This window comes from Gavialis gangeticus, unplaced genomic scaffold (genome assembly GCF_001723915.1).
Source record: "Gavialis gangeticus isolate Ggan-Ray unplaced genomic scaffold, GavGan_comp1, whole genome shotgun sequence".
Taxonomy (NCBI): Eukaryota; Metazoa; Chordata; order Crocodylia; family Gavialidae; genus Gavialis; species Gavialis gangeticus.
The window spans coordinates 28910116-28928171 of NW_017729032.1; the positions used below are offsets into that span (position 1 = coordinate 28910116).

Genomic DNA, 18056 nt, shown 5'->3' on the forward strand with positions numbered 1-18056 from the left:
AACTGTTAGGGTTTTAATCGTAAATTTTTATTCCAAATTCCTTAAAAGGGAGCAATCCTAAACTTTTATTCTCTTTCCTTATGTCTGTGCCTAAAAATAGGGCCTCTCTCTTTACATTGTTATGTGACATGTTAAACAATTCTAATATAATAAAAGCCATAGCACTTCTGGCTGTGTGTCTGTCTGTCTGTTACGCTCTGGGCCAACTGTGCATGTGCCGCTCAGAACTTTACTCACAGATAGACATACAGGCGGAGGCTGAGGCAGTGAGGCCAGGGTGTGCTCTGCCACGCGGGGGAGAGGGAAGATGCAAAAAGGGGGGCATAGCTTGCGGCCCTGTTGGGGGCATGGTGCGTGGCTGTGTGGGGGGCATGCCATGGCAGGGGGTCGGACTCAATGATCTGCTCAGGTCCCTTCCAACCGTACAAACTATGAAACTATGAAACTGTGGCATGTAGCATGGGATGGGGAGCGGGGCTGGCGCGCAGCTGCTGGGTGCCACGCAGGGAACAGATGCGGGGTGCGCGGGCAGAACCTGCCAGCTGCAGCACATGGCTGCGAGGCGGGGTGCACCTGCCGCGCCCACTTCTCATGCGGGACTCTGTGGCAGTGTGCCACATGCCCCCCCCATGCACCACGCCCCACCCTGTGCGTCCATGCACCACACTCCCCGCTGCACCCATGGGGCGTGTGGGGCCTGCGCCACACCCCGGGGCTGCTTCTCACACCACACAGCCAGCCAGTGAGCACTCCCCGTGCCACAGCCGCTCCCTGTGCCATGCCCTGCAGCCATGCACCAACCCCCGCCCCCTGCGTGGAGTGGGACTAGACCCACAGTGCCGGGGGGACAGCACGGGGCCGGACACAGGTCTTTATCCCCGCTTTGTCCCCCTCCCACTCCCCTGGTCATTCATGACAGGCATTTTGCTAATACAATATATCATAAAAGCTGGAATGCCATACACAGCTTAACCACCAGCAACCACCACCACATACAGCTAAATTCTATTGTCAAATCATAAAATCATTGGGTTGGAAGGGACCTCAAAAGTCATCTAGTCCAGCGCCCTGCAGAGACATAACTAAACAATCCCAGATAGATGTCTGAGGGCATGACACCTCTGACTTGAAAACACACAACTTTAAACTATTCAGCCATTCCCTGGAAACTTGGCTTATTCTTTATTCAGTGACATACAGAGGTAAAAGCAACTGGAGTCTGAAGTCTGTAGTTGGAGGCATTTGAACCATTTTTATACAAAATGTTTCAGCAGCACGTACAAGGAAGAGTAGATTGTTTTTTTCCCCCATGAACAACTCAAAAACAACTTAGTTGGTTTAATTCAAAAGCCCATCTCAGGAAATAGTTGGAGAAAACTGTAAGCAACTGACGGAGGGAGGCAGACAACCTAGAACTCAATTTAGACTACAGGGGATCAACTTGCAGCTGTTTTAACAATACTGTATCATCTTTCACCTAGGACAATGAACACAGTCATGAAATGGAATAAATCATATTTTACACATTAAACCAAAATAGTAATAAAATCAACCATACAGAATATAAAGAAAAAGGGACAAGAAGTCTTAGTATTAGTTCTGTGAAACTGAAAGCACAACACACAAATGCTGACCAGATCAACAATATACTTCTTTAATAAAAGCAAAATTATCAATGTATAAAAAGCTTGACTAGTTTGAAGAGCTAAAAGTGTAACTAGAAAGGATTTCTAGGATTTAAAATGTTATACTTACCCAATGAGGTTGTCCGATTAACATTTTTTGCTGAAACAGAAGAAAAAATTAAATATGTAAGTCCAAATACAGGAATGCTTAAATATACGAGTCAACTTTTTTCGCACTAATGTGTACTGAAAGAGCATCAACTATCTGTTTCTTCCATTTTGTTTTGACTTGCAGATGGCAGAGTGCCTGGCTGCAGTTCCTTCTGCCAGATAAATTAATCAATGATGAAATACCAGGATATAATCCACATTTCATGTCTTTTTCAAATCCCAGTAACAGACACTGGAGCTCTTTGTGCCCTAATGTTCCACTTCAAAGCTCACCAAAGTTAGTGGACATACTTCTATTAGAATATAGCGCATCCTTGCTAATTTTCTTAGACTCAGATTACAAATCTTTGCCCAATTTCCCCAGAATGTATCCCCCCCATGTGTAAACTCTACTTAGGTATCCAATATTTGCACTTGTTCAAGCCTGGACTCTTGAACTCTAAATCCCAGAGTAAAGAGCTGGCTGAATCTGTAAAATGTCTTTCTTAAGAAGCCACAAAGTCACTTTAAGGTCAGTTGACATCATCTTCACTGAATTCTGGGGTTGACAGGGTCAAAGCTTCCAATTATTAAGTATCTTCCAGTTATGAAGCTTCTAATTTCTTTTAGATCTGCAGACATAGAGATCCACAACGTTGCTTAATGTCCTACTAGAATTATAGTGCACAAGGGTTTCAAATCATAGGATTTAAAAAACTCCAAAATTTACAAACACATTAAATTGACTAATGTGGATGAGAATGTAATATAATTGTATGTGATCACACAAATCTGGTTCTCATGCCAGAAATGGACACACTGAACAACAACATACAAACCATGAGTCAGCACAAAAACATCTGCGTTCTTACCCAGAAAGGTTTTGGTAGATTTCCACATTGTTTGCACTCTGATTTCCACTACTGAACTAATGGCTTTTTAACTTACACCACTATCAAGACTAAGGTGCTTCCTATCACAATGAGCTTTTTCTATAGTGTATTTTTCATAACAAAGCCTTTTGCTGTTTATTTAGTTTCAATAATTTCAAAACTTTAGGGAGTGGCTTTCAAAGGCTCAAAAGGGAAGAAATCAACTGGTATGTCTATGTTTTGCTGGGCAGCACTGCACTGAGAAACACCACAGAGAAGGCACTGAGGCCCTTGGCAGATGTTACACTTAAGATGTGATCAGTCAGTTTTTAAATCGTATTTTAAATAGTAACCTACCAACACATTCAGGCACTTAAATGATGCCACAGAAATGGAAACCAGCCACAACATTCTTACACAAAAATGTGCAATATTTTTGTGGCTGGTTTCCATCATACTTTAAATTGAGCGTGTGACACAGTTAGGATGACACTGGAGTCTCCAATCAGCCCTAGGGCAGTCTCCGTCAGCTGAAAATTGTGCCCTACTTGCCAAGGCAGAGACAGCCTGGGATCTTGATCCTGGACTCCCTCTGCACCATCAAGTTGAAGTTGTGTGCCTGACAGTCAGCTGATAGTTGACTGGATCCAGGACTACACTGGGGCTTGAATCGGCCCCAGTGCAGTACCTGGCAGCTGACGTTCAGCTGATCATCTGCTGGATCAGGACTGCACCAAGCAGCCTACCAGCTGCGGTGTGGTGGTTCCTAGAGCTGGCTGACTGTCAGCCGCTGGTTGGCTGGTCCTGGAGACCACTCCGTAGTCAGCTGGAGTCCTGATGCACTTCTGATCCAGCTCATGATCAGCTGATTGTTGGCCAGTTATTGGGATTGCTCCATGAGTGGCTGGAACCTCAGTGTGGTCCCAGTTTAGCTGATGATCAACTGATTGTCATCCGTCTTGGGGGACTGCACTGAGGCTGGTTCAAGCCCCCGTGTGGTCCCAGAACCAGCTGACAATCAGCTGACTTGATGGTGTCAACTTAATGGTGCAAGGGTTGCCATGCATCAGCCCAGGCTCCCCCTGCACTGGTAAGTAGGATGTAATTGATTCCCAATCCCAAAACTGTGCATTCTGTCATGCAGGTGTGGCATGGCAGGAGGCATGAGTGCTGGGATCAGATCCCACCATACCTTTAAACGAATATCCGTCAGCGGCCTGAGAGGTAATATCTAGTATAACAACTGTGCAGTATTGACATTTCTGTGGCTACATTTCTTCCAGTTCAGAGCTAGTGTGCACAATGTGCCTCAGAGCAGGGACATAAAAGATTACTATGGAGTAATTTACCTTGGATTTTACTCCACAGTATGTTTGCTCTGTGTTAAGGAGCACATGTCTGGCTCACATGACAAGCTACTAGGTAACAGGGGAGCTGGCCTGCACTAAGCAAACAGTTACCCAAGGTTGAAACCAGCTAGAGTAGATCCACAAAACCAACACACCAGCATACTGTTATTCGTTTTCTGAAGGTTTCACTATCCCCAAATAATGAGTAATTTACACCATTATAAGACTACATCTTGTCTGTCTCCTCTATTGTTAGTCTGGAGGAATGTCAATATACTTCAAAGTAACTGAGCTGTGCACTTGCACCCTTAGTGCAGCACCTATGTATTCCAGTACGGGGCTGTCTTGTGCCACTGGGATTTATTTGATAGGAGTCCAGTCCAGCATATAATATTTTATGACTTGGAATAATCTTATCCTTAATATTTTACTAACAAATTTAAGTTGAAAGATCAGAAGAAAAGCATCTACCTCTTTACCTTTCTGCTATGCTCATTATTTAACTCTATTGTACTCCAATATGCATAATCAAACCTAGACTCTATTATTTTATCTTTTTACATGAAATAGATAATTACTAATAATGGAGCTAAGAATCATGCACTTCTGTTCTCTTTTTATAAGATGCATCCTAATTCTTCTGCTGTTTATGAGAAGGTTATACTGTTAACACTTAAAGATTAAATACCTAGAATGGATTGTGTTAATCAAACAGGTAGGGTACATAAGAAACATACATATACTTAAAGACATTTTGTCCTTTCTTTATGCTATAACTAGCGATCTACTAAATACACAGTTTCACGGAAATCGTGTAATTGGCAGTCTCCTGTGAAATAGCCGGTGCCCTGTGAAAAAGTGTGGGAAACCAGCTATGTTAAAAAAAGCTGGCAAAGGGCTGGCAAAAAGCTGTTTCCTAAAACAGTGATCTCCAAACATTTTTGATTGCGCACCCCATCAGTAAAAAATTTTTGAGCACGCACCCCCAATATACGTATATTTATATAAATAGAAATAGAAGTTCTAATATTTTCTTCCCGCACCCCAATGGATCGTATTGTGCACCCCCTGGGGTGCGCGTGCACCCCCACTTTGGAGACCACTGTCCTAGAAGGTTGGGAGAGGGGGGAAGGGAGCAAGGAGAAAAAAAAAAGGCAGACTGCCTGCCTCCTGAAGCAGGGGGAAGAGAGAGGTGGGAAAAGTTGCCATCTCTAAGTCCAGAAGGGGAAGCAGGGAGCAAGGAAAAGCCCACCTGAAGTCCCCTTCCCTTGAAAGGGGGCAGGGGCAGGATGACAGCCAGAGCAGAGTAAGTCAGAGAAGCTAAGCCCCTGATGTCCAGTCAGTCCAGGAGCTGGTCTGGGAAGCCCAGAGGGCTTTAAAAATGCTTGCAGGGACACTGCTGCAGCGCACCTACTTGCTTCTGCCTGACAAAGAGCAAGCATGAACACGACCTGCAACCTGACTCTGGATGTGACTAGAGGTTGCAGCATCAATGGGCACCTGGAGTCGAAGGCGCACATAAAAAGGAAAGCTGCAGAGGCTGACAGTCAAAAGCAGCAGCAAGTGACCATATCCAGGTCATCAGTCTAGGAGAGGGCCAGGGGAAGAGAGCCTGTGGTCAGCTGGGACAGGCTCAATAGGGACTAGATATTCAAAGGAAGGTCTGTTGGTTTGGGTAGGACTGCAGGGTCCCATAGCGCTTGGGAGGGGTGCACAGCGGATGCCCATAGGGGCAATCCCAAAGAGACCACGAGGGCGATCCCATTCATGCCAAAGCACAGACTGGGGGCTAGAGGGCCCAGAGCAGGCCAGAGGCTGGGGCCAGAGGCCTAGTAGCCCGAGTAGGGGCAGAGACAGAGGCCTTGGAGGGCCAGATAAAAAGCTGGGGACCCAGTGGACTGGAGCTAGAGGGCTCAGCAAGAGAAAAAGGGAAGAAGGCCACAGCCCTGACATGGAAATGATTGCAGGCTTACACTAGGACCCTTAAGCAGTCTCCATCCAAATGAAATAATAATATCAAAAGGGCTACAGGCTAGAGCCATGGCAGGGATTGTGTGGCCACCAGGGGGCGTCATCGCCATCCCTGGAACCTGAACCTGTCAATTATACTTACATACATTGATTTTTCTTCCTATATACATCACCAAGTAAGAATCTTCCTACTACTCTGATCACAGTACCCTACAGTCTGAATCACTTATAAAGATTAATTTGCCTCCAAAGTCCGGAAGAAGGAAGTTAACAACATTGCATGAAAACAAGTCCCTTTTATAGGATTGTACCATCTTCTGATACAGGGTATGTGGACACTGACCACATTACAATGGGAAATACTATCATGGAGCACTATCCATCCAGCATTATCCATTTCCTGTGATGCTGATTCACATTCCTAAGGCTATGTTGAGTATTAAGAATCAAACATCCACTGCTATCCAGTTTCATTCAACCACAACAGAGTACCGTTTGCTAATGTGCAAAAAAGACTGAGGAGTAACTTAAGATGCTTTAGGGTTTGCATTTCTGATATCTCTTAGTACAGCATTGGGGAAGTCAGATCTTCTGGCCAGGAAGATACAGGGAGCAGCAGCATCTTTAATTTTAGCAACAATATAATCTTACTTGGAAGGTCTTTAATGTTGTCTTCCCATGTTAGAAGATGTTAATGCTCCTTTCACACATACTTCTTTTACCTCTGCTTTTCTGGAGATTTGTTTGATTTTTCTGTTTGATAATTTTTGTGCTTGTGTACAGAGTTGCAGGAAGTAATGAGTTATCAGACACTCACCTGTTGTCGAAGAATGGGGGGTTGTGGCTGATAGAGGTTCAAGTGAATGGGGTTCATTGCCTGGACTGGATCCTCCAGTATCTTATTAAAAAAACAAAACAAAAAACAAAAAATGGTGAAAAATTGACCTATCTGTGTTTAAAACCTACCACTTTGGCTTGAAACTAAACAAGCCTTTCCTCAAAACATCCATATAACTGCCAGCCATGGCTACAATCAGAGTAAAAAGCCCTCTTTCCCCCTGCAGTTGGTGGTAATTTTTCCACGGATTTCTACTGCAACAGGATCAGTGCCACATTTGGATCCCCAGCGGCAGTGATCCCCAAACTTTGTGGGTTGGAGACCTTAACAGTCACTTCCCCTGGCTTCCCCTCATCCTTTCATGTTGTGTCATAGCTGATGCACTGGTGAATCTTTTGCTGGTTTTGTCTTGGTTTTGTATTTTTTTTAAATCAGGTTTGCAAAAATAAGAATGGAAAAGTGAAGGCAAAGCCAGAAGGCTTTGCCTTCACTTTTCCATTCTTATTTTCCACTCTTCCATTCTTATTTTCTCTCCCTGTTCCTTTCCTGTTCATTCTCCCCTCTCCTCCCGTTTTTTTTTTTGTTACAGACCAGGTCTACACTAATGGCTTTTGCCACTACAGTAATGTTATTTATGGATGCTTTTTTAAATGATACTCTTATCCTGGGAGATGCACGGTTTTGCTTGTGCTGCATACGCTGCATCTACATTAAAAGGATTTGCCAGTAGATCAATACATGCAATGTGACCAGGCGTTCGCCATTTTTTCCTTCCTTCGTCTCATTCTTTTGGTTTCTCTCTTCTTCCTCTCCCCCCAGTTCTTTTTTCTCCCAATATTCTCTTTCTTTCATCTCTCATCCTTTTACTACTTCTGCTTTCCCAATTCTGCTTCCCATTGCTGTCCATTCAGCCCTAACTTTCAGGTTTCCATCAGCAGTTCTTATCTTGTTCCCCCTGCACGAGTGCTGGTGATGTTCTGTCGATTCAGTGTTTCAGGCTGTTCCTTCCTCATATTCCCTGCCTTATCCATCTCTTGAAAGTTAATGCTGTTGTTAAAATAAATTTATTTAGGCTTTTAACTTGACTAAGGAAAAGAGAGTGAAGAAAAAAAATTGAAAAAGATGCTGATGTTTAAGAATATTTTAAAATAAAAAAACCCTTCTGCTTTATTATGTCTTTTACAGTTCTTTGGAAACAAATGTTTCTTCCTATCCTAAAAACAAAAAGATGATAATAGTTTTTAAAACAAAATATGTTGCTGAGCAAGCAACTGTTATGTGTAACAACCAAATGATTTACCTTTGACTCTCTTTCAAGGTTGCTTTGTTTTAATCATGTGTCTATATTCACAGTTTTAAGTATAAAAAGGTATGTTAACTTGTAGAAGGGAGGAGTTCTGTTTAGAACCCTCCCTGTGATCCCTTGTATGAGCTCCAATAAATTCAGACTGGGTCTATTAATTCTATTCCAAAACACAACGCGAAGTTTGATTTCTTCCACACTAGCACGGAAGCAAATGCTCCCCTCCACATCAGACAATCAGAGATCCTCACAAGACCTTACAAGTCTTAGCAATTATGAAACCTCATTTTAGGAGTCTTACTTCCTAATGAAGTTCTCAGAATTATGAGGTTTGCAGATTACATGTGAATGTTAACTAGTTCCCATTTCAAGTCACTGATATTACAATAAGAGAAATACAGTAGATGGGACATTTAATACTTTGTTTACAAAAAGGCTGCAATTCTACAGACTGCCTGTATTTACAGCAGAATGGGAATTGAGTTAAAATCTTTCCTGAGAAGGATCCAATCTTGCAAAACCTCCTAACCTAAGGGTTTCAGTGGGATACTTGTCTGGGACAGACTTTGCAGAGAACTCTATTTTCCCTGGCAGTCCAAGAACACATTTAATTTTTTAGCAGTTAATTCAGATTTTTCTTTGTCTCTGCTAATCACAATCTTTATGTTAACCAATTCTATGCAATTGCAATTGTGTGTTCTTTGCACTAAGACCAATAATCTGCCTACATAAATAAATGCTCATTATCTGATCGACTGAAGTTTTTGTTGTGCTGGGAGGTATTAATGGATCTCACCAAAGAGGTCTCTGACCTACAGACAAGAACAGATTTTTTCAAAGTTGATAGGTATGCCAACCACCCTTTTCTCAGATGCTGTTAAAGTACCTAGAATATAGTAGAGCTCACTGCCCAGAAGGTCTCCTTTAGTTTTATCTTTATAAACTGAAAGACCAATTAAGACATTTCATGTACTCATAGAGGAAAACAGTAGGAAATCAAGGGAACAGCAGGTCAGAAACTATGCGATGCATCTCTGGTTCTCAGCGGTGTAGGTTGTAGCTGTATTGGTCTAAGGCCATAGGCAGACAAGGTTCGTTGGGTATATCCGATATCTTTTATTAGACCAACTGCACAGTTAGTCTGTAGTTCTCAACCTTTTTAGACTTGAGGCACCCCTTGCTAGACTCAAGAACCCCTTAAAAGTGCCAGCCCTTAGCTTTCGATTATTTTTTGACTACAAAAATATAATAGAAGTCTTCTGTTACTCAGAAACCCCACAACAGATTCCAGAATGTTTGCACTATGACTTTGTATGGGAAATCTCTGGGTTTATCTTGTGACATGTATAAGAGTCTGCACACTGAACAGTACTACTATTGAGCAGCATCCTTTAAAGGTTCTTATAGCACCCTGATTGAGAATAACTGCAACATATTATGCAACAACATTTTCCTGGGACTGCAAGACAAGCCCTAGGATATTGTATGATTGCAAATCTGTAGAGGGGACAGGGCACAAAAGCAAAAAACACAAGAAAAGTCAGTGAAAAGTAGGAGACAAGACTTGTGAGGGACAGTAACAGAACAGAGATTCTTGGGGCATAAAACAAACAGCAGAGGATGCTGGAAACTGGGCAAAGAGCAATGCCATTGGCTACTGGTGTACTTTGATCTGGGAAACAGGTCTTCGTGTTTATTTATTGTAAATGAATAGGACTGAACTAAACAAATGCCTGACACTTCTTTCTCCTCTTATTACAGACAAACCAGCAAAGTTTTATATTATGTTTAACTACAGTACTTTGGCAGCAGGGATAACACCATTTCATCATAAGTCTGCTGTGTTCCTCCATTAGAAACACCAGTAAACACATCTTGAAATACAGCCATTTGTGGTTTGTTACAGTGAAGGCACTGAGCCTGAATGAAAAACACTTCCTGTGCAACTCTCAGATAGTATGTGTCAGTTATTCCTATCATCTGAGGACACCTGTGTTGTTTTAATGCATGAAATACCACAGATCTGAGGCAACCTAGCTTGGCTGGATAATACAGAAGTAAACCTTGTGTATATTCAGACTGAACGCAGTTCTTTCAGTTTCAGATGGCAACGGTCTATGAGTCATTTCCAAGGGTCATGGCCTAGTCAAGATGAATAGGGGTTAGAAATCTTCATGTGCATGTACATACAAGGGTGAGAAATCTTCATGTGCATTAAACAGATAAAAGGGTTTCAGATAAGCACAGCCTGGCACTTGCACAAAATGTAAAGGAATAAAATTTAAAATGTATTTTATTCTGCCTATTACATAAGGCATCTGAGCTGCACACTGGGGTTTGGGCCAGGGACCTCCAGAGCTAACAGACTGCAACAGGTGAGCATAAGCTAGCTGGGTCTGTCCCAGACTCCTATGGTCTGTAGACCAGGAACAGAAGGGGACCTATTGAGTTACATAAACACATTTAAAAACATGCTTACGTATTTAAATAAACAAGCAAAGCGTATTTAAATATTTCAAGATTAGGGCCCAAATGTGATTAGTACTAGGCTTAGAGATAGCTGGCATATGTAACCTCATGTTCATTAGAAGCCCAACTTCACCAAATGGAAACAACTTGTTCCAAAACACCGTGTGATGCTACAGTTCTTTTACAGTTGCAGTGAAGTGGACAAGATATTAGGTTCGTTCTGGAGTTATACAGCCTCTGCCCACAGGATGCTGCGAGCCTGCTAGCGCACAGTCTACCCAGAAGAACTCTGGTTAAGATCCATCCTCCCTCTGCAGAAGTGGGTGGCACTGCGTGCTGCCTGAAAGCTAGGATGGCCAAGGCAGCAGGAAGTTAAGATGAATCTGACTATCCCATCCACTTGTGGAAAGGGAGCACCAGCGAATCCCCTCGTGTAAATCTGCTCCTCCCATGCAGAAACCCCAGCATTAACAGGGAAAAAGCAAAGCCAGCATTTGGGAGACATGACAGGTTTCATAGGAAGGCCATTTCCTTTGAAAACTGTCTGAAGGGTTTCTGACAACTCATACACCAAAGACCCAGGGGCCTAGAAACTCTACATGTGTTGTAATCTGTTCGATCTGGCAAGGACTGGGTCCTTTGAAAGGTGGCAACCATGGGGCTAGGGATCTGAACAATTAAACAATTAATTGTTTAACCGATCAGCTCAGTGATAGGATCTAACTTACCCGTTATTGTTTAGCTTGGGGCCGTGCACTCCAGGAGGGAAGAGGGAGGCGGGGGCGGGAAGGAAGCCTTAAGGTGCCCCAGCAAGAACTGGGAGGTGGCTGGGCAGAAGGGAGGGAGAGAAGAGGGCTGACTAATACCTAAAGGGAGGGGAGGGGTTGCATGCTCCCTCCCTCTCGCTCCCGTGGGCTAGTAAAGCCCCTGACTGGTTCCTGCCTGCCTCTCCCATCTCTACTCCTTTCCGTGCTGCTGCAGCTGGTGGTGGTTGCAGCCTCTCACTGGCTGCTGCACTCCCGGGGTTCCTGGGCTGTGCTGCCTGCCTGGCAGGGATGCTTTGGCCCCTGGCTCCCCATGCTGCTCGGGGTGGGTGGGTGCAGCCCCTCTGGCATGACAGGGTAGGAGGACAGGGCAGGTGCTGGCCCAGAGCTCAGCACCCTCTCCACCCCCAACTTCGCAGAGCCATGGACTGGGGCCCAGCGCTGCTGCACCCATCCCTGTCCCTGTGCCCAACTGATTAATTGTTTAACCTGTTGCAATTACAGCAGGTTAAATGAATATTTATTTAATTGGTATTTACATCCCTACATGGGGCCTAGTGTTGCCATCACTCTCCCCTCGCTACTGACCTGGAATGCCAATGGGAGCCCCATGACCTGAATTTTGGTGGTGGACCTCACCCCTGAATTCAACAAGCGCCTTACATTTGACAGCCCTGCTATAGGCTAACAAGCCTGACTGAATGATGTCTCCCATGATGCAATGCATTCTCCCCTCTGAGTGACAGGGTGCATCAGGAAGTGTCTTCAAATTCACAGTTTCGATGACACAATTATATGCAGGCTTGTTACAAATATACTTAAGTAAGCATGCAAACAGTGTATGGAAGTTCCCTAAAAAACAGGGAAGAGGAGGCTCCTTAAAAAAGCAGCTCTCCACCTCAACCATCTGAGACCCATAACACCGCTGTCTTTTCTTGCTGCAACCAAAATCCTTAGAGACTAGACTGAGCACCAAACACCATGGCTGTTTTTTTGGTTCTAGAGATAGGGCCTGAAGGCGGACAAAAGTTCTCATTTCTGGGTAGCACAGTCTAAGATGCTATATACTGGTTTTCATAAATATTGCCAGCTGAAGTCTTGGAGCACAATGAACAGCATATGGTGATGATGTCTTTTTTTTTTCTGGACCATGCATTGTGCTTTTCCCTGGGGAATGTGCCATTTGAAGAGGTCATAAAGCCAGCTTCTGGGCATGTTGAAGCAGATGCCTTCCCAGGGCCTGGTGTGACACCATGTTACAACAGGAAAAATGGTGAGATGGAAGGGAGTAGCCTTCCTCATTCCCATCTAAGGATGTAAATACTGTTTAAAATGCTATCCGTTTAACCTCTTCCAATTATAGCAGTTAAACAGTTAACCGACAAACCACACCTACACTTTAGTGACCTCTGGCAGGAATGGCCCCAGCCCCTTATATCTTCATCATGCTCCCAGCGCTGCACAGGTCCCAGGCTGGTGGCAGGGAGGGAGCTGCAGGCAGGTGGTAGTGGGCATGGCTGAGTCACTAGATGGTGCTGCCCAGCTGCAGACTAGTGGCTTCCCCATGCCCCCACAGGCAGGGGCTGGGGACCTCTCCTGTGCCTGGATCCCCATCTCACCACTATGAGGCAGGGCCTTCCTGCTGCAGCACCAAGAATCCCAGCTGCACGGTGGATCTGCCTGGCCCCTGCTGCAGTGGCGGGGCCTGAGCAGGACCACGAGCTCCCTGCACCTCTGGCCGTGCTTGTGCTGCTGCAGCCCAGACCTGAAGACTCCTCTGCGTTGCTGGGCTGCGTCCTCCCCAGTTCACCCCAGGGCAGGCCGCGGTCTGGTCCCAGGTGGCCTCTGCCATGTACACTGCATCCTTTCCCATCCTGCCCATGGCACTGGAGCTGTGTGGGGCCTGGCCCAGCCTGGAGGTAGGGCTGAGTGCATGGCTGGCTCAGCCTGAGGATGTGCCGGCAGCTGCAGCGGGCAACACTGGGTCTGGGGGGTCACTGCCAGCCCCTTGCACGGTCAGCATGGCCCCAGGGCATTCCCGAGGGGCAGAAGCAGGGATCCCAGAGGGAGAATTAGAGGTGCAACAGCCTCCCAGGCTGGAGCTGCTACCCCTCAGGAATGCCCTGGAGCTGTGCACATGCACACCCAGCGGAGGCCACCCCACTGGGACCAGATCCCACCTGCTGCCAGGGTAAGCTGGGGGCACAGAGGAGCCTTCAGGTCTGGGCTGTAGTGGCACAAGTGTAGCTAAAGGTGCAAGGAGCCCATTGCCCTGCCTGGGCCGTACCTGCCTGCAACTCACTCCCCGCCAGTGGCCTAGGACCTGCACAGCACCAGGAACACAATGAAGACGTAAGGGGCCGGGGCCGTTCCTGCTAGCAGTCAGTAAGCAGGAAGCGTTATAAATGTAACTGTCATTTAATTGTTTAACTGTTTACATCCCATTTCCCATCTTGGGAGAGTGGTAGTGATCCCAAAGTTGAGAACCCATTACCTAGAGTAGGATTTCTCAAATTGTTTGAACTAATGTACCCCTTTCAAACCTTAATTTCTTGCAAGCCAGCATACGGCCTTATTAACTGATGAGGGAGTCCAATGTTTACTCACAGACAACTTGGTTTAGTCTCCTGGGCCACTAGTGGTTAATGGGCCCAATGACCCAGAAGGATGATAACAGGGAAGCAACAAAGCCTGAGCAAGTGCACAAGTAGCCCACACCTTTGTACGTCAAGTGTCATAGTGTATATCACGGCTATGTGGAAGATAGGACCGATGCTGGGTGTTTCCTTTCTCCAAGTGCAGAGCAGATAAGTATACAAAATGCAGAGTTTTGCTCCAGATGTCTGAACTATGGCTTTGAACAGGCATTCACTTCAAGCAGGAGACATTTTTGAGAAATTTCCCTCCACAGAAATCGTTCTGGGAAGGGGAGCAGATAGGTGTTTAGCGTGCAGCTGCCCCCTCTGAAGAAGAGGTGGAGAGCAGCAGTCCAAAGCACCCAGCCTCAGGCAGTCCCCGCTGCGCCCCTCCCCACCTGGACCAGACCAGGGGGGGAGCACACAAATAACATCTGTTCTTGTGAGAGTTGCTCTGGTAAGTGGGATCTTCCAAGCTGATACTAGAAAATCTTCTCCTGGAATAGGCATGTTTCCTCCAGGAGCAACTGAATATATGCTTGTCATTTCTACCCAGGGAATGGCAGTTCTCCTGGTTGAAATGTAATGCCAGTATGTGGCCTCTGCTTTTCCACTTGTTCTTTTTTATTTAAGATACGACAATTACTTTCAGTCTCCTGGATGTCACAAGATGGTATGTTCTGTACTTGTTTTGTTTTCCACTTAAGGACTTGATATATATGTGTTGCCTTGTGTAGATTAAAGTGACAGCATTCATTTGAAACTCCAGTTCTGTTTGAACATTTGGAGCCCACTCTAGTTGCCAATCCTCCCACACTGGGCATTTGGCAGAGTACTGGGTATCCTTTCCAACCTGCCCTTGTGCTGCAAATTGGTGTCATTTTCACCCTCACTGAAATAGGTATAAGCATCAACAGCAGGAAGAAAAACCAGAACAAAATGATTTTTTAAAACAGAATATGGTATTTAAGATGCATGCTGTAAGTACTTGGAAATGTAAAATACAAGGGGTAGTTAATGAAGTTATGTCTGGATACACAACTTGTAATTTTGATCAATGTACCACTCTGACCTTTTAATCAGCCACTTAAAGTCATCTAGAGCAGTGGTTCTCCACCTTGTTTGTACCAGGACCCATGGCCAGTCCCCACACAGTGCCCCTCATGCCCAGCTCTCTGCCCCAGCCCCTCAGCATGTGGGGCAGGGGGTGGGTGTGAAGCATGGGCGCCCCAAGCAGCCCCTCACAGGCTGCAACTCTGCCAACCTGCAAGGGAAAAGCCACATTTTTCTCCTTTAAAAGAGAATCCATTTTTAAAAGTTTGTTCATGACCCTTTCACATATATGATTCCTGCGACCCATTTTTGGGTCATAACCCACAGGTTGAGAAACACTGATCTAGAGCCTTTCCATTGCCTTTATATCAGGTTTTGGTGGCTTATTTCCCTACACTATCAGTAGGAACCTACTTAATTCATGGCCAAAGGAATTGTCATGGCTTAGTTGCAGCACAAAGACCCCATTACATGGGCATTTCCCAGCAGCCTTGCCCCTCGCCGCTTATTGGACAGGCCACCAGGGGGAGGAGGGATGACTGGGTGGCCACTGCCTTGGCTGCTGGCTATACTTTGTGCAGCCCCACCTCTCACCACTGCTTGGCAGAGGCCCCAGGGGAAGGAGGAACAAGGGGTGACCAGCATTTTGGCTAACGCCATCCCTTCGGGTGGCCGCACCCCGCATATCTCAAATTACTTAAGCGAGCTGGTTGGCATATATTGCTTAGCAAGGTCATGCATTGGCTGACAAAGACAGATCATGCCATTTCTCATGTAAAACAGAGCCTCCATTGCACAACAACATCATAATACATTAACAATGCACTCAAGTGAATACAGATTAAGTTTCTTCAAAACAGCATATTATTTTACAGGGACAAGGGAAAGTTATTTTCTATTTAAAATGAGATTTGAAGGCATGTTGCAGTCCTCCACCAGCTTTCCCATTCCAGTTTTCATTACGGTTTCACCACAGAAAACACAACGTAAAATCTTTAATGGTGTATCTTGAACAAAAGTGGTAAGTCAGGACTGCTAGACCACTGATACTTTTCTTCTGTTTTTGATGTCAGGTTAATTTTTTGTACCTTGTTTTTGGTTGCCTAGTAAAGACCAAATTATCGTGCTTTGCCTCTTTGAGGGCAGTTGTGATATTCTGTCTGCCTAGGGTTTGCTATTACTCATCATGGTATAAATATTTTCTGAGGATCATGACCGTGGACCAAATCAGGGCCAAAAAGGAGAACTCCACAGGCATGAGAATAAAGCAGACTTAGAACGAGCATTACTGTAACACCAAATTAGTCCCTTCCCTTGTGTCAAGCAGTAGTGTCACAATTGCAGAAAGGGCAGCAGTTTTCTTGCCCCTGCTTGAATATCTGCAAACATCCGGAGGCAGTGCTGTAACTATTTCCTCCCCTGATTTTTGGCACTGCACTACACAATGGCTCTGACATTAGAGCTCCTCCCTCCCCTTTCTCGCTGCATCCTGAACAGGCCTCCCTGAATAATTCAAGAGGAACACCTGCGACATAAAGAGCTCCTTGCAATGTGTTCCTGCTTTCAACTGCAGCTTTGCTTATAAACTTCACATACCTAATCATCATCTTTGCCCATCTTGTGCCCTTATTTGTGAGTATGTTTGTGCATGAGGAAAAGGTGACAGCAATACCAGGACAAAACTGAGGTGGAAAGAGTGAGGTCACAATTTCTTTCCTACTTACTGAATGATGAGCACAAAAAAACCCAATAAAATAGCAGGTTCTTGTCTCCTCCAAAGGAAGAAGGCTTCTTCTTGGCTCTTCATTCAGAAAAACTACAAATATTAAGTTTCATTTGACCCGTCTGCAAAAATCTCAACCCTTAAAGAGGCTGAAGGATGGTTGTTTATAAAAATTCCTTTTCCCCTGCTGTGTGCAAGGCACCTGAATGAGATGTAACCTAACACGACTACAGCTTTAAACAGTTCTCTCAGGAGGGTGGGGGATTTTATTCAATCATATTTCACTTCCTTGCCATCTCTTGCACTACTGGCCTTACGATGGCAGAGTACAGAAACCAGGTGAGAGGCAATGATTTTTTTTAAAGAAATTTTTCATGTTCCAAGCCAATTCAAGCCCCAATCCATGAATTAGTCCAGAACCGTAAGCGGCCCTACAACTGGCAAACATCCTCCACCCCCACCAGGGGCTTCAGATATTTCCAAAGTCTTTTGGCAGGCATCCTATGTGCAGGCCCAAATCCAGAGGCATGGGGTTCGGATGCCCCCAAGTTTCACCTGCCCTCAGCCATACGGCTGCAGGAGCCAGCTAGGGAGAAGGTGAGAGGCAATGAATTCTTAGGGTGAAGGTCAGCAGGGCTGAGCTTTCTCCACTGCCCCCTGCTTGCTCCCCAGTATCCCGGCCCCAGAAGGCAATTCCTACCTCTTCCACAGCCGACTCAAATCCTTCCCCAACAAGTGGGAAACCTGCTGCACCCCAGACCCAACTCCATGCTGGGGTGCAGGCGGCCCCTCCACCTCCGACCACTGGCTCTCAACCTTTTTTGTATGTAAACGTGGGCAGCCAGTCCCAACCTGGTGCCCCTCACTCCCGCACCAGTGCTAGTAGGGTCTGGAGCATGGGGGCAGGGGGCCAAGCAGCCCCTCGCAGCCTGGGACTCGGCCAGCGGACAAGGGAAAAGCCACGGTGTCCCTCGTTCTCCCTTAAACGATTCTCCACCTTTTCGAGACTCGAGGCAACTCTTCTGCACCACCCACGACCTTGGGGTGGTGCCAAGGTGCCCCTCCCCGCCCCAACCCGTGCCACCTTCCCCGCACGCGGGGACATGCAACCTCCGGCGCGGTGACAGCGCCCGGGACCCGCCTCGTGCAGCCCCAGCTCGGAGGCGGCTTTCCCGGGACCGGCCGGCGCCGCGCGGCCCCACTCACCCTGCGGCGCGGAGAGGCCGGAGCCGGCGGCGAGGAGCAGCAGCAGCAGCTGGAAGGCGGCGGGCAGGCGGGGGGCCATGGCTGTGGCTATCGCCAC

At 45.9% G+C, this 18056-nt stretch overlaps 1 protein-coding gene across 2 annotated transcripts in view; it reads right to left on the minus strand.

Moving 5' to 3' along the window:
* The window catches only part of TMEM123 (transmembrane protein 123), a 39546-nt gene extending 21496 nt beyond the window's left edge, over positions 1-18050 (minus strand). For both annotated transcript variants that reach the window (XM_019524702.1, XM_019524701.1), the window contains exons 1-3: positions 17960-18050; positions 6785-6865; positions 1756-1785 (exon numbers count right to left, since the gene is read on the minus strand). In XM_019524702.1, the coding sequence (XP_019380247.1) occupies positions 1756-1785; positions 6785-6865; positions 17960-18038 (190 nt within the window). In that variant the 5' untranslated portion in view covers positions 18039-18050. The remainder of the gene's footprint in view (positions 1-1755; positions 1786-6784; positions 6866-17959) is intronic.
* Positions 18051-18056: the final 6 nt, after the last annotated feature.